Below are 25,024 nucleotides of genomic sequence, written 5' to 3' on the forward strand. Positions count from 1 at the left end.
CAATGTAAAGTTTTGGTAGAGAGTTCGCTTTGTTGTACCACAGACATACAAAACAAAGTAACTTCAGTGGGTTTAACATATTTTATTAATTACACGAAGAATAAACAAATAAATAAAATAAACCCAAACGTTTAAAATACTTCCTGATGAGAACACAAGTACGTTTAAGTTTATTTTAATTATGTTGCATATTTTTGTGTAATAAATATATTAAACCCAGTGAAGCTACTTTGTTTCGTATGTCTTTAGCAATACCATAGACAGAAATGAAGCATCTGTTTTATCAAAAGATGGTTGTCTTGGCACCAAGTGAATTGTTGGTAGAGCGAAAGCGAAACACGATAAATTGAAATTATAGTGAATGAGCCTCAGTGATACTACGTGGTTAAGGTCTATAAACACTCATGCGCGCCATAAACACTAAATTTACATCTCAAGTCATTAATATAATTAGTTCCGAAACAAATTGAATTCGTTTTAAAGTGCTCAGGACAAAACACCCCAACATCATGATTTTTATTTCCAAATAGTAATCTTTAATTTTTCTAGTAAAACATTTAAATCTTGAATTAAATTGACGTTAAAAGTAACAAAGCACAATGTAGCGCAGACGTACCTTGGTAGGCATCGTCTTTCTGTCTCTGATGACGCGACCCAGCTCAATGACGGTTTGCATCCGAGACACTGCGGTTTCTATGCCAACGTCAATGAGCGATTCCCTGAAGTAAAGAAGTTTAATTTTAAAACAAAAAACATTACCTTTTTAAGTGATAGTCGCAAGCCAGCAGCATTTGTCATTTGCGAAAACTTTGGATATTCGTTGAAGTCCGGTCTACTGGACTGTACAGAAATATCTCTGTCTATTCAGTGATTTGTTCGTGCAGTGTATGGAACATAACGGATTACAAACTGCATAAAAACTCAGTCAAGAAAATCAGTTCTTTTGTACATCGATTCAAGATCTGCAGATGCTGAATCAATGCAAACAGAACCAATTTAGCCAGCGGCAAAAAACAAGCTAATCTACAAAAGGTATGGTTTTGAGACAGAACACATCGTGCAAACAAGTTAGGCTGTAGGTGAAACGGGCAAATCTAAAACACGAGCTATAATAAACGATGGATTAACAAGACACATATTCCACATCTACACGATGTTCGTGCCATGAGGTGGCTGGTTGTATGTGGCTTCAATGAGGTAAAAAGAATGCCATTCGAAGCTCAAAAATAATCGAACTGAAATGACGTAATGTATAAAAATACAGCAACTTTTTATTAATGGATCGTTGCTAAATCAAGAAATTATAAGAAAACAAAAGATAGTTGTCGAACATTTACGAATGACAGATATAAAATATGCGGTAGCTTGCATTCTTTTCATCAATTATAGCCACCTAAAAAAACAGCCTAAATGCAACCTATCTGAAGCGGAAAAATGAAATATTGCATTGCACTTGCATGTACTGCAGGTAGAATTTCTTGTAAAAAGCAACAACGATAGCAAAAAGGGAAATACCTTTAAGGTGCTACCGTTTGCGGCGTCAAGTTGTATTTAGCGACAAGTCGTCTAATAAAAAAATGTATGCTGCGGGTGTGTTTGTCTTTGAGGGAGTCTCATCAAAATGTAAATTTCAAAAATCTTAACGTCTGGTAGCTCAATAAATTATTGGAATTGACAGCGATTACGACCAATGCCCAGAAAGATATCGAAAAAATTGTGCTAAATTCAGTGCCTTTTTGTCATTTTTAGGCAATGCATTTTGGTCAAAATCGCAATTAAAACTTCACTGATCTTAACGATTAATAACGTACATTGAGCAATTATTCCATTAACTGTCAGTTTCACAAAGTGTTTGTGCCGTGACAATAATAATTTTTTAACAGCGCAAAATCATCACTGTGTGACCAAAAGAAACTAGTTCATCTATCCGCACGATAGCGCAAAAGATTAGCAGCTATTTAGTCGCAAAACACTCACGTTTGACAAATCCAAAAAATCTATCCAAAGTGGTGCTTCTTCATCGTTTTCGAACTGGCTTTCACAATTTATTTTAACAAATCTGTTTCAAATCTTTAAAGCAGGCGCTAGTAACAAGTTTTATATTTATTTGCCTTTCTAAATCGTGAAGAAAAACGGGCATGTAGACTATGAGAGTCTTAAATATTTAACATACCGTGATATTTGTGTATTAGCAGCAAATGGATTAAAAATCACGCCACGATCTGGTCACAAGCGGTAAAGATTTTTGTGTGGGGTCTGAAAATTTCAACGTAAAAATACAAATTTTTCATGAAAACGATTTAATTTCTTCTTTCATCATCGAAAAGCTGTTTCGTGACTGCAAGCGAAAACTTTCGGTTTGAAATTGTTTCTACGTCTGGCGACTTTGGAACGACGTATAAAGGCACATTTTCCTAAGTGCAGTTGAAATCGTACTCACATAGTTTCAGGGAGCATGAGATAATGTACACTGTTCGAATCTTCGTTCTGTAAAGCTAGAATGATTTTCCGTAGATTCTGGTAGATTTGTTCGGTCAGGAAAGGAGTAAATGGAGCCTGAAAAAGCGAACAAACAACAAGGTGAATTCAAAATGCTACTGTCGCGACCTCTACCGCAGTGCAAACCACAAACTAACAAAAAAACTGACGAATTTATTTTCTCTCCACAGACATGACAAATGCAGCGTATGAAAGACATACTTTTTGCACGTCAAGTTTATAGTTGAGAACAAAAATGCATTGTACTGACGTTAAATCATACAAAAAACTATATAAGAAATTGTTTTTTTTTAACTGACTCTGTTCTGAGTGCCGTTGCAGTTCTACAGAGTGTTTATAAAAAGTGTCAACACCACACGTCCAGGAATCGACATCGCTGTCAACACTGACGATATAGATATTGATACATGGGAGGAGATATTTACTATGTCCAACTCACCATGACCTTGATCATCGTGAAAACAACACTGAACAAAGACTGCAAGGCGTTTTGACAATCCTCCAAACCGCTGTCGCCCTAAAAAGCACGAAGGTTTATTTTATCTGTGAAAATAAATTGTCTGTAAAATTCACGTAGTTAGAACGATAGAATGTGGGTCAATGCAACATTGTTGTTAAATATAATGTATAAAAAAAGAAAGTATTAAGACGAAGTTGCAACTGAATACAAACAGAAATAAATCTAACGTTGTTGTGTATAGAGTAGTAAAAGACCACAATATGCTTGAAAAAAATCATGTTTAGGCTCTCAAAGACAACACAACCACAGATTCTTATCCAACGTTTTCACAAAATAGGAAACCAAGACTAAAGTACTAAGAAAAATATATAAAAATTTTGCATTTAGAAACTGTCATCCTCAAGAAAGCTACAAGGTTTTAAAATGGATTAAATATATACAATTTCCGCACCATCCAAGGAATCGTCATCACGATTATGACTAAAACTGAAGCTTACAAGCCTCTTCCGATAGATAGTGTCAAACTGAATGTGTTTAAATTCTTTAAAACTTACGGCGCGTACATGAAAAACAATCCCCTTTTTTCAATGACTCAACGCAAATTGATGCAGTAAAACCGAGCCATATTAGTGTATGATGCTTTTATTATGTTAGGGAATAAGACTCGACTGAGCGACAAACATTTGTTTTTAATTAAATCCACTGTTTTCAACGTTAAAACAAAACAAAATGCGTTTGGCAGATGACAATAGATTAAGGCATCAATTGCATAAGTCCAATAGATTAAGGCATCAATTGCATAAGTCCAATGTAGTTAAACGTCGAATGCACACAAATAATTTGGTCGTGATGTTCAAAACAGCAATGACACAAGAGAGCCCAGTCATCATTTCAAAGAAGCATGCCCAGGCTTCAAAATGACGTAAGCACAGAATAAAAGTTATCTAAGTTCAAGCGATAACTTGGGGTCAAGTCGTTGTCATGCTTTCATATCTATTACAGACAATCGCATTGAACACAAGCCAACATAAACACGCAGATGCCGAAAGTGGCTTTTTTGATCTTTTCAACGTCGTCAGATGGTGAGACTACGTCAAAATGGTAACTTTTGAAGCCTGGGATTGTGCTTGTGGAATGTAACCGAAACGTTGAGGGTGGTTCAGAAAATCTACAACCACCAGGTCAAAAATGCATAATTACGAAATAATTCGAAATCTTTTTCGTTTAAGTAAAAAAAACAAATACATTGATTGCAGTTTGCAAGTTCCAGTCGCTAGTCCTGACCACATAGCCTGCGCAGAAGAAAACCAATACCCTTGCCCTTGCCGGCAAGTCTAAAGACTGAATAAAGAATAATAAAACATGTGTGTGCTCACCTTCAAGCGACGACGGTTAGAGCGGACATACCAGTTTGTGAGGAGGTCGACAAACTTGACCAAACGCGGCACAACAGTGTACAGCCTGTAACCTGATAAAGCATAGAATATTGCTTAGCTCTGGTCCATCAAAATTATCGCTATAAAATATATCACAAAGAAGGTCAGAGTGTGGTAGCACATTCAAAAACACAGCCGCCATAAAGGTATTACATAAACGGGGTCGTTCTCACAGCGGATTACCGTTCGGAGTCTCTATAGATTTGTTTAGCCTAGTTTAAACAAGAAGTTTAGTCTGCCAGGCGCAGACGTCAAGTCCTACAACATTAGATACCACGCCCCATCAATCAAGTATATTGACAGTGAACCTGATCATGATGCCGGCACAATCACTCGCTTTGAGTGAAAAGCAAAAGTTACTTGACCCCAAATCCCATTGCTTGGTAACAACAAAGAATAGGGTGACGTGCAATTAATTTAACCGCATATCGACTAAAATGCCGAATATGCGGTATTGCGGTATACATTGTATCGTTGTCGCATAATCGCCCATTTTCCATACATCCCAAGGAAAACCTAAAATACCATTTGACAACAATTCTTTAGGAAAAAAAGTGACAATCTCGAACATTCATTTCGCACTGTGGTGAAAAAAAGTTATGATTTCAACGCTAAAACCCAACACCAGCCATGCAAATAGATATGTCGCCATCTTGCTATTGCACGCGCAGTCCATATATGATCAGATGGCGGTCTTGAGGGTAAAAGAAACACAGAGGTGGAACAGGAAGTTTGCGATGACAGACAAAACTAATTCTAAAAAAGAGAGTCAATGTTAATGTGTCAAAGATCAGGTTTCCCCAGACAATTTAAGATCACATGAAATTTGGTGAATCTATGGGGAGCATTTCAATGATAAGACCAAGACCAAAATAAAACTGTAAAAGATTACAGTGTGCCTGTGGTATGCCGTCATCACCACGAAGTGTAACTTGGTTACGTAACCGTGACTGCAGGCTTTTAGCAGCATTTCTGTCAAGAAAAGAAAACACCAAAATTATAAAGTGGGCGACTTAATTGAGGAATAGTCAACATTGTCTCAAGTGGTAAATTGGGCTTAAGGTAACTACCTGAACGCGCTGGCGTACCTGGTCAAATGTAGCTTTTTAACGATTTTGTTACGTTCAACAACAAAAAGGAAAGAATTAGTTAACCTGTCAGCATCAATCACCCCAGCAGTTAGAACCGCCTAAGTTGGCAACTTCAAATGCTACATTTGAATTAATGCAATTACATGGGATTTTCTCTGGCGAAAAAAAAACTGTGAGCTGCCAACCAGTAAATTGGAAACCACAGTTTTCATACAAACTTTCAAACTTGAAATTGACAAAACAAGACAATGGCGACAGTGACGGTATGAAACAGAAGACTTGTCAATAAAAATACCCAGCTCACAAATTAGTCTATTTTTACAATGGTTCAACGTCGGCAGACGTTAAATGGCTTTGTAAAACTGGAACAATTGGCTAGCTGGGAAAAGATCACAAACCAGTCATAAATCAATCGACTGGACGCCGGTAACGATCTGCTTTGATATTACGTCGCCAGAAGACAACTACGGTATTTTGTCACTTATCGCAATCGTGAAGGTCAGGTTTCCCTTTCCTACGGTATCTCCAACAATTTAGATCAATTCCCTCAGAAGCTTGTGTCGGTGAAAGTGAAATTGCCAAGTCAAAAATAGTTTTTGCTTCATTTTTTTTTTACTAACCTATCTACGCCACGATGTATCAAGGCCTGACCAACGCTCAAACAAATTTCACTACAATTCTAAACAATTCAAAACCACACATCTAATGTGAAAGTAAGGTCATCAAGGAACATAACAATAACCTTAAAGATCATGGGAGTTTATGAGAGGAAAGATGAATCAAAGAAAGTGCAACAGGTAGTGACTAGTAGGGATTTTCAACTGCTGTAGGTAACAAAATATTTTAAATATACAGAGGGTGTAGTTGTAAACAAATGGCAAAAGCTGCGGTGTTTTTCAGATAACAACAACTGTGACATTCAGTGGAGAAGGCGACATAACCGACCGCTAATACGCGACGCGTCGTGCGTTTAAATGCGATCACTTTGACGACCAGTTGAAGATTTGCGACGCTAATCGACGAAGAAGAAACAAATTTTTTGTCGCGTAAACGCAATTGTCTCGATGAATCATAATCTCAGGTTAGATTCGAAACAAAGATGGCGTCAATGGGAGCTCTCTTTCGCCACCCACACTTCTTCTCAAAGCAATTGGAGGGAATATTTAAACCGGCTCTTCGTTACCAAAGCATACACTCGCACCGTAGCAAGCTGCATTGAAAAGACAGCACAGAACCACATGGAAACAATTGGAAAGGCATAACCGAAACAAAGTATAAGAATTTCGCTTATCACGTGCTTGCGCAAGAGCAGAGTCCAAAGCAAAGCAAACCGAACACTATGAATAGCAACAAAGCATGCAAGTAAGGAATTTATCAATGATATTATAGTCAACCACAAGTATGTCAAGAAAGTGAGACTTTGGTATACAGCATGTAATGAAGTCTATCATACGCTGAAGTTAGTTATACAAAGTAGCCTACATAGCAAGTATTTCATCAAGAAAATACAATGTTTCTTTATGTAACCAGCAACATTGCCGAGACAAATCATAGGGGGAAAAATCACTTCAAATATATTAATGGAAAAAATATACTAGTACAGCATTGATTCATTTCTTTAATGATTTCAAAAACAACGACAGGACATTTATGAAACTTCAGTTCCACGAGTATAAACAGACAACCTACGCTTGAAACCGTAGGCGGTGGAAGAAAGTGTAAATATTTACAACTTTGTATTTTCAGAAATGTCAAAGTTCATTTATCAAAAACTGAAGAAGATTGGAAGCAAGTTCGTGAATGTTTCGTCAAATCCTTCCATCATTACCCTCTCTACAAATACATGGTTCCAGACGAATCAAAGCGAGAAGCATTTCTTCGCGCCTATCTCGATGCTAACTACGAAGTAACGGTCGGGAGCGGTCAAGGTATTCTCGTCGTCATCAGAGCATCGTTCGATGACGTCGTTTCGGATGAGAATGAAAACGAGATGACGTCATTTAAAGTTGTAGGAGGAGTAGTTTTTGTACCACCCTCTGGTGACGGGTCTGGATGGGCGATTGGGAATGACGAGCCCTATTGGGAAGCTTATGACAAACACGGCCTTGGGATGATATCCAAAGAAGGATTGGCGAGAGCAAAACGGTGAGAATCAAGAAGAAATAATATTCTAGAAGAAAATTATTATTTTTTGAATAACAATTTCCGATGACTTGTTAATAGGTTAAGAAATATAATGACAGTTTTGTATTATTCTTTTCTATTGAATATATTTTTGTGAATTTCTTTTTATATTTTTAGCGAAATCCACATAAAATTGTGATATGCTTTGCAAAATAAATATTCCAATAAATAAAATCTTTGACAAAAAAAAATTAGCATTGATTTTAAAATTGATAAAAATATTTCGGCTGTACCACTGCGCTTTAATAGCAGTTTTATAATAGCATTTTGTCGACCAGTGTTTTGCAACTGATCTACTTTCTGCTGAAACAAAAAAAAACTTAAGAGATATTTTCTTTAGGTACGAAGCCTGGGAAAACGAGCGGGTATCCCAAAAAGCATCAGCGACTGGAGTCCCTCTATGGAATGGCTTGTTCTGCGCTATCTCGCCGGAGTACTCATCCAAGGGAGTCGGAACAACGGGATATAGAGAATGCATTCGCATCATGGCACAATACTCGCTGAAGCAACAGAAGGAAATGCTGATGATGACACAAAACCAAATCAACGAGAACGAAACCACAAATTCCGATAACGAGAACGAAACATTTTTGAATAAGTTGAGAAAGTTACTCACACCAAAGCAAATCCATTATTTTCCTTTGCTCAGTCACCGATTTCTTCCACGCGGAGACATGTTACAAAAACTTGAGCAGCATTCAAAAGCGTCGATTAAAAATTCAGAAACTTCCAAACCATTCACCTTGCCAACCCTGCCACAATTCCCTTTATTAGTGGCCATCAGCCAAAGTGAAAGAGCAGCACATTTTCACAAATCAAACGGATTTCAAGTTGTAGCAAGAATTCCTTATCACGACCCTGTGGAAGACATCACGCCATTTTACAGTCACGTTCTTGTACTTGACCCATTCCGAACGGGAAAAATGACCGAATTTTCTGCAATGTTGGACATAGCTGATGATTTTAACACCACCTCGTCTCAGTTCAAAAGAACTTTGTGTTTCAACAAAAAAATTGACGCATGACTTCAATCCGACTGAAAATGATTAGATTTTGTCGCCAGCGAATGGCGTGATTGTATATGTTTGGGTTTGTGATGGAACGACATGATTCAGTTTCCACTTTTTTATCTTGTCAGTTTGAAGGGTTCGTGTTATGCTAATGTTTATACTTACAAAACTTTTTTAGTTTTATTTCTTTTTTTACATTGTCGTAACGGACATGCCGGTGGCTATTAGCAAAGACCACATGACGAAAGTCTTTCTAACACGCTTGAGTGGCATTGTAGACGTCCAGAAATGTAGTGAAAGCGTTGCCAAGCTGCTACTGCGCAACCTGTTTCATTGTTCATTGTTGACCCAACGATGGAAAAGAAATTAAAAATTCTTTCTTGTCATTTTGATTCAGCATATTATTTTATATTCACGTTATGTTGCTGCCTTTTTACGTACGCTTTAAGTTTTAATAAATGATTTTTGTGACTAGTATGAATACGATTAAGACTTTGCCTACTATAAAGAAACATGAGTAAAAGATGTGATGAAGATGAAAGGTTTACAACAGATTAATAAAAATTCAGTTAACCTCCTGTCGCTAGGTTGTTCCAAGTGCGGATGGTGGCCAGGTTCTGCGACGTGGTAGTGAAAATAGTTCGGCTCAAGCAAACTTGCATGAGGCAAGATTTCAAATTTGGCTTTTAATGTGTGAACTTATAAAGTTATAATCGCACAAAAGCGCGACTAAAGTAAAAATTGTATTTAAAAATTATATTTTAAGTTCAAATTAGTGACTTATGCGATGTCCATTCAGTTTTATTGCATTCAAATAAAAAGCTTTTTCCTTACTGAAAGAAAGCTTTATTATTCCCGGATTATTATTCTTCAAACGTCTCTAAAATTTTGCTTTACAATAAAATAAAAAATCTAATTGTACAACACAATTTGAAATGTTCGACACGGCTGATAGCGCTAACTTTCTCGAGTAGACAGATACAAACATCAACTTGTCAAGTTTTTGTGAACGCTATTTGTGAGTCGGTTCCCACTAAGAATATTTTTTTAACTTTTTTCTGCGAGATGCGCGGCACTTCGCTACTTGCACGTCACAACCATCAAGAAAGTAAACATTTATACGACGACCATTTTCCCAGGAAATCCAAAAATTCTCCAACATGGTCGCAAGTGATTCTCACGTGAAATGTATAGATAAACAACAATACGCTGACATAGATTCATGCAGGTCAGTGGGGTGAAGTTTACAAAACGATCGGTGTGTATGATTTTGTATCTATTCAACGACACGGCTTCGTTCAAACCAGAATGTGTTGTTTCATTGAATCGATATTGTGGTGTGGAAAGAAAAAAATTCGTTAAAAAGAGAAGATAATTACAAGACGGGGGAGTAAGTTATTGAAGAGGTACAAGGTAGAAATTTAGTGTTGGCAGGAAATTGAAAAGATAAGAGACATCATAACAATAACCTAGAGCTAATCATCACAAAGTCACGTTACATACATGGCAAGCGCAATATAAACAAGTCGATTTGTTTACTCAGGTACAAATTTTCTGAGCAAAGGTGGAAAATTGTTCATTTCAATTTTTCAAAGCAAGCCAACAAACAGATTGAAACGGCGATTGTCAACCAGTAGTATGTTAGCAAAAATCAGCACAATTCTTATTATTAATTTGACACTAATATCACTGCACAGAACAACGCAAGATATTGGCAATCTTCATGCAATGCTGTGATCAAAGTGGTGGATGTATGCACGATCTGACTAAGCCAAACGAATAAAACCAGTCTCTAACAAACTCGTTTCGTACAAACATACGTCCACTAAACTGCAGCAACAAATTTTGACTTCTTGAATAGAGATCCAGCCGTCAGACAATGAATTAAAAGTTCAAACGGTAGAAATCACAATAGCAATTTTTAAAATGTAATTTTGTTCTCAAGCATCGATCATTGTACGCAGACTAAAGATCAAAAACATGTCAAAAAGTTTTTTTGAAGTGGCTAACCGCGTTGTATTTGACCAAACCCAAGTACAATAAGACGAGAACCATGGAATTTGCTGCATGGACACAGCCAATGTTTGCACATTATCAATCAAATTACTACAGTAAGCATGACCAGTTAACTAGCGTTTAAGAAATGGTCTACAAACAGACCGCCATTACAGACCAGGTGTGCTGATGGTGCGAGATCCTCATAGCAGCAATACGGTGACTTAGAAAAGCTTGCTCATCGAACAAATAAAATCAGTTTAGAAACAAAACTTATTACTAGACGGAGCATATAAGACCGCACCAAGAACAAACTTTAAAAGTTCTGCTCATTCTAATCAAATGTCGGGTAAGTGATGGTTCAGCAAATATAGTATAAGCTACATAATAGTTTCAACACAAACAAGCGAGTGAAACAGTAGCGCTATCCTTTTTGTGTGAAAGGTTAATTGGATCAAACTCTCATATACAAAACCGTAATCAAACGGTGGAAAATCGCCACTCATACATTAGAGTTCCATAAAAAATGTATTTACAATAACAACACTACAAGGGTGGTACTTGGTAGCATTAGTAAACTATCTGTTTTATTGCTAAGCATCTATGATTTCAGGCGCTATGCATAAAGACTGGCAATAATAATTTTACAGAATGGCTCCGTGTTCCGGTATGAAACCGCTTTCCTTTTGCAAATACTTCACAACAATAAACATTCAACTAACGGCCGGTGTATGCAAAAGCTTTGCAATCAACAAGCGTGCGGGTCATTGCTACGGTGTTGCCCTGTATCGAATGCGAATGTGTACTATTTTGTGTAGCTTGTCTGAATTTTCAATTGGAGAAAGCCACACGGATTCCACTGAAAAGCATTCCACAAAATCAACCAAATCAATAATAAAATAGGAAAGTGGTCGCAGGAAACCATTTAAAGGATTGAGTAATTCTACTGACTTATTATATTTGAAAAACTAACAAAATTGCTCAAAGCTTTTCAGCAAACTGAAAGAACAGAAAAGACACAGAAGTCAAATTCAACGCTTAAATGGAAACTATTTGCTTTGCGGTGGTTCTGAGCTTTCATCGATATTTTTTATGGAACTTTCTATTTGTCTTGTGATGTGACCAGTGCGTTGCGGTCAAATGCTAAAATGTTTGAAATTGAAAAATAAATATCAGGTTGAAGCGTTAACGAAGAAGAATTTGCCAAAAACACGGCATAAACACACAAGGGTTTATTTACTTTGTGTAACCAGAAGTTTAAACAACTAATTAACGCGGATCAAATCCCCACCCAAGTGCAAGAGCGGAAAACGCGATTTTACTGTTTTTTGATTAGTCCTACTATGGAATGTCTGCGTGAGAAAATATTGGAAGAATACCTGCAGCATTGCAAACAAAGAGTTACTATTGTTCAAAAACAATGAAATCATATTCGATAAAAATAATTGTCTCTGCAAAAAAGATGTGTCCATGAAGGCCAATTAGGTCAGAGCCAATATTATAAAGATGCTTCAACGAAATTAGATGTAAAACAATGCAAAAAGATCAGGTTTCAATTCGTAAGCCACTGACCCAAGACGCTGGACTGGCGACAATTTATTTGAACACCACATGAAGAAAATGACAAAATGCCGAGCTGACAAACTTTGACATCTACGTTAGCTGGGTAGCAAGCTCAAGGTAGTTTAGTGAACATTTGACCAGAAACTGACGTAAAGGAAGAAAGTGGACGGAACAAAACAATTCAACAGCTAACATTCCGGTGGACATGAAAAACCATGTCAAGTCACAGATATGACACTGTGGTCCGATGTTTCAGCTGATCTGCATTTACGTTTAGCAAAGTAACACCGTAAGAGCAAAAAGGTTACCAAGGCGTTATTTAGTGCCATTAGCAATTAGCATGCGAGGTTCAAAATTTCAGGATTTGGAGAAAAGTGACCAAACCGCCGTGGCTTTTAACAAGCGAACAAAATATCCCAAAACATTACAACTGAATACATAACCTACATTCACAACTGCAATCGTTGCTGTTGTGATTTTAACCTTTGCGAGTGTACGTCAGAGTGATAACATTCATCGTGTGAAACTGCTGATGATGATAACAGCAACGTTTACCGCAAAAATTAAGTATGTTAAACTGACGCAAGTTCAATCAAAGAGATGAACTTGGAAAGAAAAAGGACTTCAGAAAAAAAAGAATTTGAATAAAAGATCGGTCAAGTGCACAAGAAACTGACCTCTACATTGTCTCAACATTATTGAAGAAACAAAGGAAAACCGTTTTTCGTAAACAAAGCACCGCAGCTCTGTGGGAGGTGCAGGGGTAAAGTTACCTCAGGCAGAAACAAAGACGATCCGGCACCTGCTCTAGAAGCAACAAAAATGTGTCGCAGGCTCGGTCACCCGCGTGCAAATATGCTCTGGTGTTTGGTAAATCGCAGATTAAGGAATTAGTGAATCAGAGGATACAAAACCCTTTCTTACCTTGTTTTCACTAACTTAACACCTTTGAAATCTAGTCGATAATTGGCGATCACGTTTAAACGGACGAGATTCTGTGATGACAAAGCGATGAAATCGGCGCTATAATTGCGATAATCAGCGCTGATAATGAAGAAAAATATCCTTGGATATGTAAAGAATCTACAACACTCGCACAGCCAATTGCTTTACGACAAACTCGCACCATCTGCATGAATCAAGTCCCAAAACACGTAGGTCTGGGAAAAGTTCACAAACTAAAAATAAAATTTCCAATATAAACCTGAAACAACTTTAAGCAGGGTAGCTAATTGGCCATGATTCAACAATTCCTTCTGGTAAATTCATCCAACTAGCTTCTAACTTCAAATCAACTTTTGTGAACACAAAGAGTTTTAAATTACTTGGATTCTCCCCAGATGAAAATTGATTTTTTCCCTTCATCGGATAAAGGTTTTCACATTGTATTTCACCAATAGATTTCACTGGAGTTAACTTGGCATTTCATTGACCAACATGTAGGCCTATCGGTTTGAAAACGTGTCGAGTAAGTTCAAACAAAACGGTAATGTGATCAAGAAAAGAATTATCTGCTCGCGATACTCTACATCAAGCATGGCCAAACGGAGGATCACGATCCGGTTCCGGATCTTTTCAACTTTTTTGTGGACCTTTCAAGTTGGCTCTGAAAAAAGTTTTTAAGTATGTTCAAGGAATTTTATGCAATCAGTTCAGTCATAGACCTTGTGTCACATCCACTGTCCACTGATGTTAATGGCAGTTGGAAAACCCGTTTCGGTAGTATTGTGAAATCAAAGCCCACTCATCATTTTTCTCACTAATACCAGACCTGTTTATTACTGCACACGCTTTGTTTTAGATGTACACAAATAATTGCATGTTTTTTGTATGATACAAAAGGAAAAATGCACATCTTCAGCTCATTGTGGATCTCTAAGTTGTCAGATTTGGCGGTAGTGGATCATGGCCACAATTATTTGGCCATCCCTGCTCTACATTATGATCATCTCAATGCAAATAAATTTTGAAACAACATAGCACAGTCAAATCAGCTGAGCTGCGAAAGGAAACCGACTATACCTGAGTGCGGTTAATCCCTGAGCGATTCGCGTACAAGGAAAGGTAGAAGTGAAAGCGATTGACATGACAAAGCATGGACAGAGCCAAGAGCGTTGAGGAATATCAGATTTTGACGCGGTCTCGCCGGTTTGTCGCTGATGCGTCACATTAATCAAGCGACAACAGAATTAAAAATTACGACCGGACAAGTTATTTTAGGTCGCTAGATAGATGAAACAGCAGCTGCCATAACTAATTGAGAGCCGTTACTAATCGATAACAGATCTTCTGTCACTTTGGCTAAAGAACATATCACATTACCTGAGAACGTAAACTAACAAAGAAACAACGGAAGCGATGGGGTCTTATAGCACAGAAACATAACAGTGCAAATGTCAAAACAACGTCGAGAAACGTTGAAGCGACAAACTGTCGACATTTTTTGAGTGATGAAAGAAGATTTATCAAAGTGCGCCATCAATAATCCGTTGTAATGTGTCACATTCGTTCAAGTTTACTCATGGTTTACAGACAAAGATAACATGCCTTAGTCGCTAATCCGCGCACTGTGGTATGATACAACTTCTATTTTATGCAAAAAGCGACCACAATCATAAATTCGGATGCGGTAGGTTGACAAGCTGTCGCCGCTTCCAGCATCATTACTAGGGCCATTTTTATATGACCTTAAAAAATCAATAATATGACTTTATTTTTTGGAAAATATGACTTTATATGACATTATGTGAAAATCGTTTATTTTTACATACGAACAACGTCACTCACGGAACTAAAGAGTAAAACATACGCAACATAACAGTAATACACATCCATTTTTATTTTAAACCACTGTTGTAGTACAGTTTCATGTAGTGTGGAATGTTAGAGTCTTTGAAGTTACGATTTGGACGTAAAAATGACTTTAGTAAGGAAAATGAGCGCTCCACAGACGCTGACGTGGGTTGACACTTCTGCAGTTTTGCATAAAGCGCTGGTGAAATGTCTTGTCTTTGTAGCTCCATAATTTGTTTCACATCGTTTTTGTCCAATCGCTTTTTAATGTAATTTTTGAGCTCAAGCGGATCTTTTCCGAAATCAAGGGCATTTAGATCAGCATGGGTCTCTTTGATGGTGTACGTACAACTTTCCATTTTGAGTATTAAGTTGACCTCAATGTGTGACCTCATAAAATATAGGTCTGTGACTGTAAGTGTTATATAGGCTAATCCTACAGTTTGCCTTCGTTCAATCAGAAATTGCCTCACTTTCTTAGTGCTTAATTGCTTCCCCGCTTAAATTGGTATTTTTTATTTAAAGTATACAACGGTATGACTTTATAACTCAAAAATATGACTATATAGCTTAAAAAGCTGATATATGACCTAACCAGGAAAATATGACTTTATATGACTTCATAACTTTTTTAATATACCTCATAGGGATGCGGTTTTTGCGTTAAAATTGATTTCACGACTTACTGATGCATAGAAAAAAATATGACTTTAATGACTTTAAATGGCCCTAATCATTACATTCACATGAAATTCCGAGTCACTCTCAATCTACATTTAGCAAAGGCAATAGCGACGCATGGTAAGACTTAAAAAGTCTTCTTAAAGCCTAATTGGCAAGACATTGAAACTAAGCCAAACGCAAGAAGCCGGAATGTGAAAACTGTCTTCCACGAAAAAAACATAACGTCAACTATACCTTCTCAAAAGCGCAATTGAATTATTTACCCAAGGGCGTGTGACTGTTTTATTAAGAGATGAAGCAAAAAAGAGTCTCTTAAACCAAGAAAAAAAACAAATACCATTGTGCATTAGCGGTCACTGATATCAATAAAAATAATAAAAAAATCATGCTGTCCAACCTCATACAGGATATTAACTCGATTTCTTCTGTTTGAAGTTAGTTGCTTAAAACGGTCAAGATCAAAAAATCTTTGTATTGATTACGATGTTTACTACATTAGAGATAAATGAAGTTTAAAGGGCAATTGAGTTGTTGATGATACGGTTTAATAACTTCTAGAACTACCTGTAGAAGCAGACGAAAAATTGCCATGCTATCTAAAACCAAAATGTCCTGTGTCCTTTAGTTTTCCATGGAACGATAAAAATTAAAATCTTCTATTCCGCTTGATGTTATCCAAGCTAAAGGTCAACTGCAGACAACGGGCCGGCAAATCAGTCATTTGTTGCAATGGTTTAACATCTGCGAACGTTGAATCATTGCAAAAGACGATTGATATGATGACTGGACATACCACTGCTCACGGAAGCCATAATGAGGATGTTGGTACACGTAAGCAACCAAGTGAAGTGCCTGCCACGTTGATACCTCGTCAGTTTGTCATTGTGATAAAGCATGCATACTATGTTGCATGCAACGATTTATATGAGATTTGAAACTTATTACTCAATGACAGAGATAGAGAGAGCTGACAGAAGTCAGAAACACTCCATTGGAAAACTAAGCCAAGAAATTGAAGCGTTGTATTTCCTTACACTTGTGAAAAAAAAAGGAGTGAGCCCTTCACGCTTATATCGCTTCTGGACACAAATCTGAAATTACACCATTAGCCCACTACTGAATAACCTACCCAGACAGCAAAACCCGTCATTTTAACATTCTTTCAGCGTCTGCAGACGTTAAATCAATGTAAAAATGACGGATTTGGCTGTCTGGATAGGTTGGTTATTTTACAAAATGGCTTTAGTGGAACATGTACTGTTGTTAAACCAACTTTGTGAACGTAGAATTCCTTAGAAAGAGAAGCATGCGAAGCGTTTTGCTATCAGAATAGCCATGACGAAAAGCAAGACATACAAAAGTATCCAATTTAACAAAAAATACAACAATAACTATAAATATTAATCCCGTTTCAGTAACAAGAACTGGTTCCAACCGGATTGGTCCTGTTTTGAAAATATGTGAGATAAAGCATAAATCGAGTTAAGAAAGCAGTGATAAGACATTTTGTGTTAACAAGTAAGTCACCTATGAACCTTAGAAAAGTGTGTTGTCATATGAAACATCTATTTCAGTTATAGTACACTAAAAGTACCACAATTCTTCAAGTTACAACGACGAATAAGTTAAAAGTAAAGTTTTTGTTAACAAAAATGAAGGGTGGTCTTGAAACTACACTAAGGTCGCATCAACTGAATTGATGGAAACATTGAAAAAAAAACTTGCTGGATCTTCAAACAGTGGAAGAAAATTGGCTCTAGATCCCTCTTTAAGATTGACCATGGATTAACACAGCAATTGTGAATCCATTCTTCTTACATTTGCAAATGGTAAAAAATTCACAAAACAGTAGAATGGCATGGGATAGATAGAAATTCAAACGTATTGTTTTACAATAAAACGAAAGCTAATCTGTAAGTTACTGCATCTTTGAAAAGTACGGAATTCCACCGGCCGGTGGTAAAGCTCAGTAATACTGAAATAAAACTGTGGTCAGATACCTAAAAACGACTTTTAAAACTAACCTTCCATCTCTTTTTTCATGAAACGTACAAGACTTTGAGCGAAGGACAATATCCACTTGTCCATTATATTTGTAGATTTGCCAAGGTCGTCTTCATTGTAGGCGAACTTAATTCCTTCTTCCTTCTCCAACCTACACATTGCATACCCAGACAGCAAATCAGTCGCTTTTGCATTGAATCAACGTCTTCCAGGCGATTCAACGTCACTGATTCAATCAATGTAAAAAACGACTGATTTCTTGTACCCAGACAGCAAAATCCATCATTTTTACATTGATTCAACGTCTGCAAACATCTGCAGACATTGAATCAATGTAAAAATGACGGATTTCTTGTCTGGGTAGGTACGCTAGTTGGACGCATTTCGCGTTAGACGAACACTCTGTTATGGTAAAAATCAGTATACTTTCGAAATAAAATGCCATTTTAAGGTAAGCGATTTCAATTTGGAAACGGATTTATTGTCAACGACTTAAACTTGCAATCGCGGTCGTGATACTTCTTTTCAATCTCATCCCTAATCAAAGAGTTTATTTTTCCGGTTGAGACAAAGGTGAGATACCATGAACATGTGCATGTTTGCACGTATCAACAAATTCCCGGAATTACCCAGGTCCACTGGCACGGGGTTTACACAAGGATCAGATCCATTTTACGTTTCACACAAAGTGTGAAGTGAACTTTCATATTGTCGTCACTTCTCGTTAAACAGACGTAAACAAGCATTCAACTTCCGACAATAATGAAGCAATAAAACGATTAAGTAAAATCAACAGAACAAACTATCCGCTAATATTGCATTTAGATTGTTTATTTGGCAACGAGACACGTACTCAAACTCCATGCATTGCAATTACCTGATGATGTTCTGCACGAGAAACCGGTAGGCATTGTACCACGGAAGGAAGACGTCCTTCAGAACGTTACGCACGCCACTTTCCTGTTTAAAACAAGACACAAATTTAATAAATACACAACGCAACGCCAAAACGGTGCGATAAAAGTCGCAACATTTCGACTACTGCTAAGTTGTGCGTTTGGAACGGGTGATGATATTGAAACGGGACTCGAATACTAAAACGACAAAGCAACCAAAAAATATGGAAAAACTATATCAGGAAAAGTTTTCATGCTACACGTGGTCTCATCACGCGATATCGGTTTTACCAAAGAGCTGAAAATAAAGCATGAAATTCAGTTTCATGCAATCGTGCCAACCTGAAATCTCAAGTTTTCTGCTCTCACGACAGGAGAGTTGATCAGATACAGGCGGAGAGCATCAGATCCGTATAAATCAATCACGTTTTTGGGATCAGGATAATTCTTTTTCCTTTTGCTCATCTTTTGCCCATCGCTGCATCGCATAAAAAAATTGGAAAATAAAAATAATTTGCTTTGTAAATATTATCAACAGTAATCCTGAACTGTGAAAAACAAAACAAGGACGCGAGGAAAAACCACGTCAAAATGTGATGCAATTAAATCTTTCCTTGGCTATCTCGCTCTATCAGTTTAAATTTCTTCAGTTTATTTCTATTCTTTCTTATCAATTTAGCCTAAGTTGCAAAAAAAACGATACAAATTTCATGCTTGACGAGATAAGTTGCTTTTCAGAGTGGTATCTCTGGTAATAGCAAAAAAAGTAAAGGTTTAGCGTAAATATAGTATTCTCTATGTAGAGTTTCAGAATCGAAACTAAATTGAGAAAAAGTAGGCTACACAAACATCTGATCAATACAAATATTGATAAAAGTTGTCATTATAAATTAAACAAGTTTCGCTTCAAATCATTAATACTAACAGCAAATTAAACAAAAAATACAAACAGCGTTGAATACCCACCTTGCCAACACCAGTCCATTGACAATCAGGTTTTTGAAGGGAGGTTTACCAAACAAGGATGTGGAAAGAACAAGCAGAGTGTAGAACCAACCGCGTGTTTGATCGATCCCCTCCGCAATGAAATCTGCTGGAAATCCGTCTTCAAATTCCTTCTTGTTCTGTAAACCAAAAGACTTGCATAAGATATATACGTCACAGTAAACCCGTCTGAGTTCTTGCATTTTCCTTTGGACGAGTGTGCGGAAACTCGTTTATGACAAAGTAAAATCGAATGAGTACTACTCTTAGGTAAAATGATTCAGCTTGGAAGTCGATGACGCAACGAATCAGTGTTCTTTCAAATAGCCTCCACCACCACCTACCGGAAATAATATTAAAGGATTCATTTTGAAGGCCGTCAAGAAATACCGCGTGTGTGAATTTGCAAATCACCATCCTCACCCTTACACACAGCAAATCTGTCTGGTTCATTAATAACCAAGTAGGAACTTAGTTTAAGGAAGTAAAAATCTACTGTCGTGCTTGAAAAAATTTCACGCTTATGTTTCCGGGCTATATAATGATGATTGCGCGCAACCCTATACATGTCTGTTGAATAAGACAATTGCAATTCCTCTATCGAGACTTTCCAAATATTTCGATTTGTCACACGCAAACATGGCGTTAAAAAGTGCACACTTTGCATAAAAACCTTACGCTGGGCTAAAACTAACCAGTTCGCATCATCGAAACCTGCACCTACCTCGAAGGGATAATGCATCTGAGCGTAAGGCATCGACCCGCTTTCGAACCAGCAATCAAACACCTCCGGTATCCTGCGGAGGACCCCCTTGCCAAGTTTCGATGGGATGGTGAGATGATCAACACTGAAATCACACAAAAAAAACGTGAATCAACTGATACACTGAGGAAGAATTTTGATTGTTTTTAATTGAAAAAAAAAAAACTAGGATAAAATCGAGAAGAAAAGTAAATAAGATTTACTGATAAATTGTATCACTGAATTTCACCATTTTTTTGCATTTTGAAAAAAAATCTTCTCCTCAAACTTATAAACGTCTTCTCAAGCTTAATTCTGGAAAATTGTTGAACACAACTCTAGTCACGGAAAGAGACAAGTCTCTGCTTGAAATTGAAAAAATATTACTTCTCTCGGTGCAAATCCGTGACTTTTACTCCAGATAATTCCTCCAGTTCTTGCGTTGATCCAATACAAATAACCTCCTCAAGGTCATCACTGGCCCAAACTGGGATCGGAGTGCCCCAGTACCGGTTCCTGGAGACGGCCCAGTCGTGGGCATCTCGTAGCCAGTTGGCAAAGCGCTTCTCTTTCACAAATTCCGGTACCCTGCCAGTCAAAGAAGATACGTACAAAAATTAACTTCATCCGCAATACCCAACTAGAATAATCAGCTATTGTCTGGGGAAGTAAAATGATTAACCTCAGGCCTCAAAGGCTCATACGCAGGATACAGTTTGGGTAGAGCAGTTACTTTTTTGAATCATAAACAGACATAACTCAGCAACACTACATTTAACATTATAAAAAAAAAAAAAAAAACAATAAGCGAACTGTTTCGTCTCGTCATACAGCCCCTTTTCAAGCCTATAAAAGAAATATTTAAAAAGAAATACTAAAGAATCATGCAGTGTCACACCAAAAATATGGTCAAAATTTGAGAGACTGCTTAACTTGCTCACCTTTCACACAAAAAGATAACTGAAAAACTATGCAATACAACGTGTCAAGTATTTGAAAGGTAAATTTAATTGTTCAGAGAAGAAGTATCCAAGCATATTACGCAAGATGGACAGAAGCACAACACGAGATAGTGGTGCAAACAAATCAAAAATACGAGAAGCACAACAGGTGACAATTCAATCAAAAACGGTTAAAAGATAGGAGGCCCCGCCAGCAAATAATTGCCTGTTAAGAACTGGGTTGAAAGATTTGATGATCAATACGTAAAAGTTTGTGAAAACGACAACTTTTGCTAAGAACGCAGTTGAAACTTAGAGTCACTAGATCAGTGGTTCCCAACGGGGGTGCCGCGGCACCCTGGGGTGCCAATTGCAATGCTCAAGGGTGCCGCGAGATATTGAGATATTGCAATACTGCGGCCCATTCTTTATTTTAACTTTAACTCGTTAAGTGCAGAATTTATTTTTTTCTAACCGAGTTTCAGTGCGTATTAAGTTTTGCGTCTCCCAGTTATTGACGGCTCCTTTCTGGGGAGTCACTTAGTGGGGAAGTCGCTGGCGGCAAGTAGATAATCCGCGGTATGCCTTTGTTTTCTCGTCCAGAAAAAACAGCGTGAAAGAGATTTTGACTAGTTGCTGTTCTTTCCATAAAAACGTTTGAAACGCATCATTATTGCCAAGTTTCATGATTTTATTTTGCGTTTTACGGCACACAATTGGGTCTCCAAATTAGCGTATTTAGTAGATATCTTCGACCATTTAAATAACGTGAATGGCAAAAATGAAACTCTCTCAACTTCAACCGATAAAATAAAAGCACTGAGAGAAAAACTGCAAATGTGGTCCTTAAAAGTGGAGAACGGAAACTTTGACATGCTTTCACATTTCTTTGAAATGAAGAATAAAGAAATTGTCTCATTAATTACTCAGCACCTAAAATCATTGGAAGAATATTTTCCCAGCTTGTTCACGGAAAATTACGCATGGGTAAGAAATCCATTTTTACTGGACTTTGATATTGTTTTGAATCTTAAAGAAGGAGAAGAATAAATTGACATTCGTAGCGATGGAAATTTTAAGCTTATGCACAAGCCGATGCCTCTTGACGAGTTCTGGATAAAAATTCAAAATGAATATCCTTGCGCTGGAAAGAAAGCTATTGTGCTTTTGCTGCAGTTTTCCACGTCATACCTATGTGAAAGTGGATTTTCCGTATTATCGAACATAAAACTAAACAACGAGAACGACTGCTTAAAGTCGAGGAAGAAATGCGGGTGGCTTTATCGAATATGCCCCCAGATATTAAGGGACTTTGTGCAAAAAGTCAAGCCCAAATTTCACACTGACTTTTGAATAAATACATTTATTTACACGCGCTATACTGTACAACTCATTCTGTGTTATTTCATACAGTTATTTTTAATACAGAAACCTCATAAAATTGATCCAGTTTTGCCAGGGTGCCGCAAATTATTTGTCTCTTTGATAGGGTGCCGCAAGGTCAAAAAGGTTGGGAACCACTGCACTAGATGAATCGTATACACGAGATTATGCCGCGGTTCGAATAACGCAATTCCTCAGCCGCAAGGCACGAATAACGTAAAGCCTCAATGCGCAATGCATAAATGACGCAAGATTTGATTATTTCGTACTAAAATTAATTGTTCATTTGAATGCGGTAGTAATTTCATTTGTCACGGTAGCAATTTTCATTTCTTATACAATCAAAAAATTTAAAACTTGTTTTTTGAACTTAACAAAACAAAGATGAGACTAGGTTGTTTCTCACTAAAACTAATTCTTTTTTTTTAATGCGGTAGTTTCAATTGTCAGAGTAGCAATTTCAATTTTAATTTTCTCCACATACAAAAATATGAAAATTGTATTTTTCCATTTTACAAAATAAAGATGAAGGTGCTACTAATTTATTTGTTGCTTTTTAATCTTAATGGACACGTCTGCAGAGAAATCTTACCAACCAGAAACGTTTGGCAAACTCGAAGTGTTGGTCTGACTTCCGCAGTTAATCTTGTTCTTCGCTGCTGCTTCAGGAACAACACAGGTCAGTTACAGTCTTTTGTTTTCGAAGAAGACTGATTAGGTTTGGACTCGCTGTCAAACAGCTTTTCATGACTAAAACTGTCTGTATGGCGACAGTATCGAAAGCCCACAATGGTATTTGACTACTGAAAGAATAATTCACAGGAGTGCAGTGGCGTAGCCCGCCTTCGAAACTGGCGTCGGCAATTGCCAAAGTGAATGCCGAAGTAATCGAACAAAATATATGAAGAAATAAGAAGTTTTTTACCCATCATACAATAAACGTATTTGTATCAAAACCTGGCCATTTTCACTTTCTGCGCAACACAAAAAGAAATCGTAACAGACAAAAATGAAGACACATGCGCAATTAGTCGAGGGCTCCTTTAATTCGGCCAACGGGTTTTGAAAAACTAATAATTGAAAGTAGGCTACAGTTCCTGAAGTATGGTCACGAAGATAAAATACTGTGCATTTGCCTCGCCAGTACGGCCTACGCATGCCTACGGCGGTGGGTGGGCGACTGGGCCGACAGTTGCCTAGGTTTGCTTTTATCATACAGCCTCGCTTGGCTAATAAACAACAAAACATAGCTTCAAGCAGGCAAAAAGTTTAGAAATATCTATATCAATCACACATTTTTTTTACTTTTTGATTCCGTCACAGAAAACTTCTTGGCTATAATTTCTGATACCAGAAAAAATATATGTCTTCTTTAGCCGCCCTCCATGTAAACAATATAACACTGTGCTGCGTAAATTTTAAGATTGTTAAACTGCTCACGGTTCCTAGTGTACTTTTCGATGCTGAATCCAAAAATGTAATCCGTTTTCCTTCATCAGGTCTAAAGTTTTAGCAAATGGCATTTGAAATTTTTGACAGCATCATGGCTTTGCGATTGAAGATTATGACGTCATAAAAACGATTCAGCAATTGAATTAAGTTTTCATGACAGCACAACGACAACTTTGTGCATAATGACGATCAATGTTACAACAAAATTGCTACCGTGACAAATGAAACTACTACCGTAATAAACAAAACAATTAATTTTAGTACGAAATAATCAAATCTCGCGCATTTCATGCATAACGACATTCGGGCCTTGCGTCATTCATGCATAACGACATTCGGGCCTTGCGTCATTCGGGTCTTGCGGCTTAGGAATCGCGTCATTCGGACCGCGGCATTGTCGTGTACCGGAACGACTCACTCAAAAGTTAATCGAAAAAGTTTAAATCACGTTTGTAACTACAACATAACAGGACTTAGTTGTTAGTTCAAACCAGTGACCTCACCAGTAAGTTTGGCTGTTGTTAGAGAGAAGTCTCTCCGACATTTGTTCCACTCTGATGAACCAGCTAGGGACGGCCTTGTATATCAGTGGGGTATCGGACCTCCAACAAAACGGATAGTTGTGTTTGGTAGTGCTTTGGTGGACTAACCTCCCCTCCGCTTTCAAGTGCTTGCATATCGCCTTATCAGCATCCTACACAAGGGGTTGACAAATTCTTAAAAAAATTAACAAATAAAAAGGAAAGCAAATAATTACCAAGATAGCAATCAGTCATTTTAAAAATGATTAAACGTCTGCAGAGGCTGAGTCAGTGTAAAAAAGGTACTGATTTGCTAGTTGGTAATACTTAAATTTCCTGTGTGAAAAGTTCATGATAATCCTTTTCATGGAAAAATGTGCTTGGCT

General features: G+C 37.3%; 2 protein-coding genes across 2 annotated transcripts in view; one reads left to right on the top strand and one right to left on the bottom strand.

Annotated features, from left to right (window-relative positions):
* LOC145778587 (isoleucine--tRNA ligase, cytoplasmic-like) overlaps positions 1-25,024 on the bottom strand; it is a 49,050-nt gene that overhangs the window by 12,345 nt on the left and 11,681 nt on the right. The window contains exons 9-19 of the mRNA XM_082590104.1: positions 24,621-24,811; positions 20,729-20,929; positions 20,324-20,447; positions 19,582-19,739; positions 18,958-19,093; positions 18,597-18,679; positions 17,740-17,870; positions 4,336-4,427; positions 2,939-3,016; positions 2,441-2,556; positions 617-719 (exon numbers count right to left, since the gene is read on the bottom strand). Coding sequence (XP_082446230.1) covers positions 617-719; positions 2,441-2,556; positions 2,939-3,016; positions 4,336-4,427; positions 17,740-17,870; positions 18,597-18,679; positions 18,958-19,093; positions 19,582-19,739; positions 20,324-20,447; positions 20,729-20,929; positions 24,621-24,811 — 1,413 coding nt within the window. The remainder of the gene's footprint in view (positions 1-616; positions 720-2,440; positions 2,557-2,938; positions 3,017-4,335; positions 4,428-17,739; positions 17,871-18,596; positions 18,680-18,957; positions 19,094-19,581; positions 19,740-20,323; positions 20,448-20,728; positions 20,930-24,620; positions 24,812-25,024) is intronic.
* On the top strand, positions 6,720-9,115 carry LOC145778691 (uncharacterized). Its single transcript, XM_082590242.1, has 3 exons — positions 6,720-6,848; positions 7,233-7,631; positions 8,011-9,115. Exons 1-3 carry the CDS (start codon positions 6,826-6,828, stop codon positions 8,693-8,695), a joined length of 1,107 nt encoding a protein of 368 aa, XP_082446368.1. The 5' UTR covers positions 6,720-6,825; the 3' UTR covers positions 8,696-9,115.

The sequence above is a fragment of the Aplidium turbinatum genome, chromosome 10 (genome assembly GCF_918807975.1).
Source record: "Aplidium turbinatum chromosome 10, kaAplTurb1.1, whole genome shotgun sequence".
Taxonomy (NCBI): domain Eukaryota; kingdom Metazoa; phylum Chordata; class Ascidiacea; order Aplousobranchia; family Polyclinidae; genus Aplidium; species Aplidium turbinatum.

What these genes read in the sequence shown, in the direction of transcription:
- LOC145778691 (XM_082590242.1), top strand. Translation starts at nt 6,826, where the DNA reads ATGAATAGCAACAAAGCATGCAA. An exon ending in AATAGCAACAAAGCATGCAA is followed by an intron (nt 6,849 to 7,232) that starts GTAAGGAATTTA and finishes TTGTATTTTCAG; the next exon opens with AAATGTCAAAGTTCATTTAT. An exon ending in GGATTGGCGAGAGCAAAACG is followed by an intron (nt 7,632 to 8,010) that starts GTGAGAATCAAG and finishes TATTTTCTTTAG; the next exon opens with GTACGAAGCCTGGGAAAACG.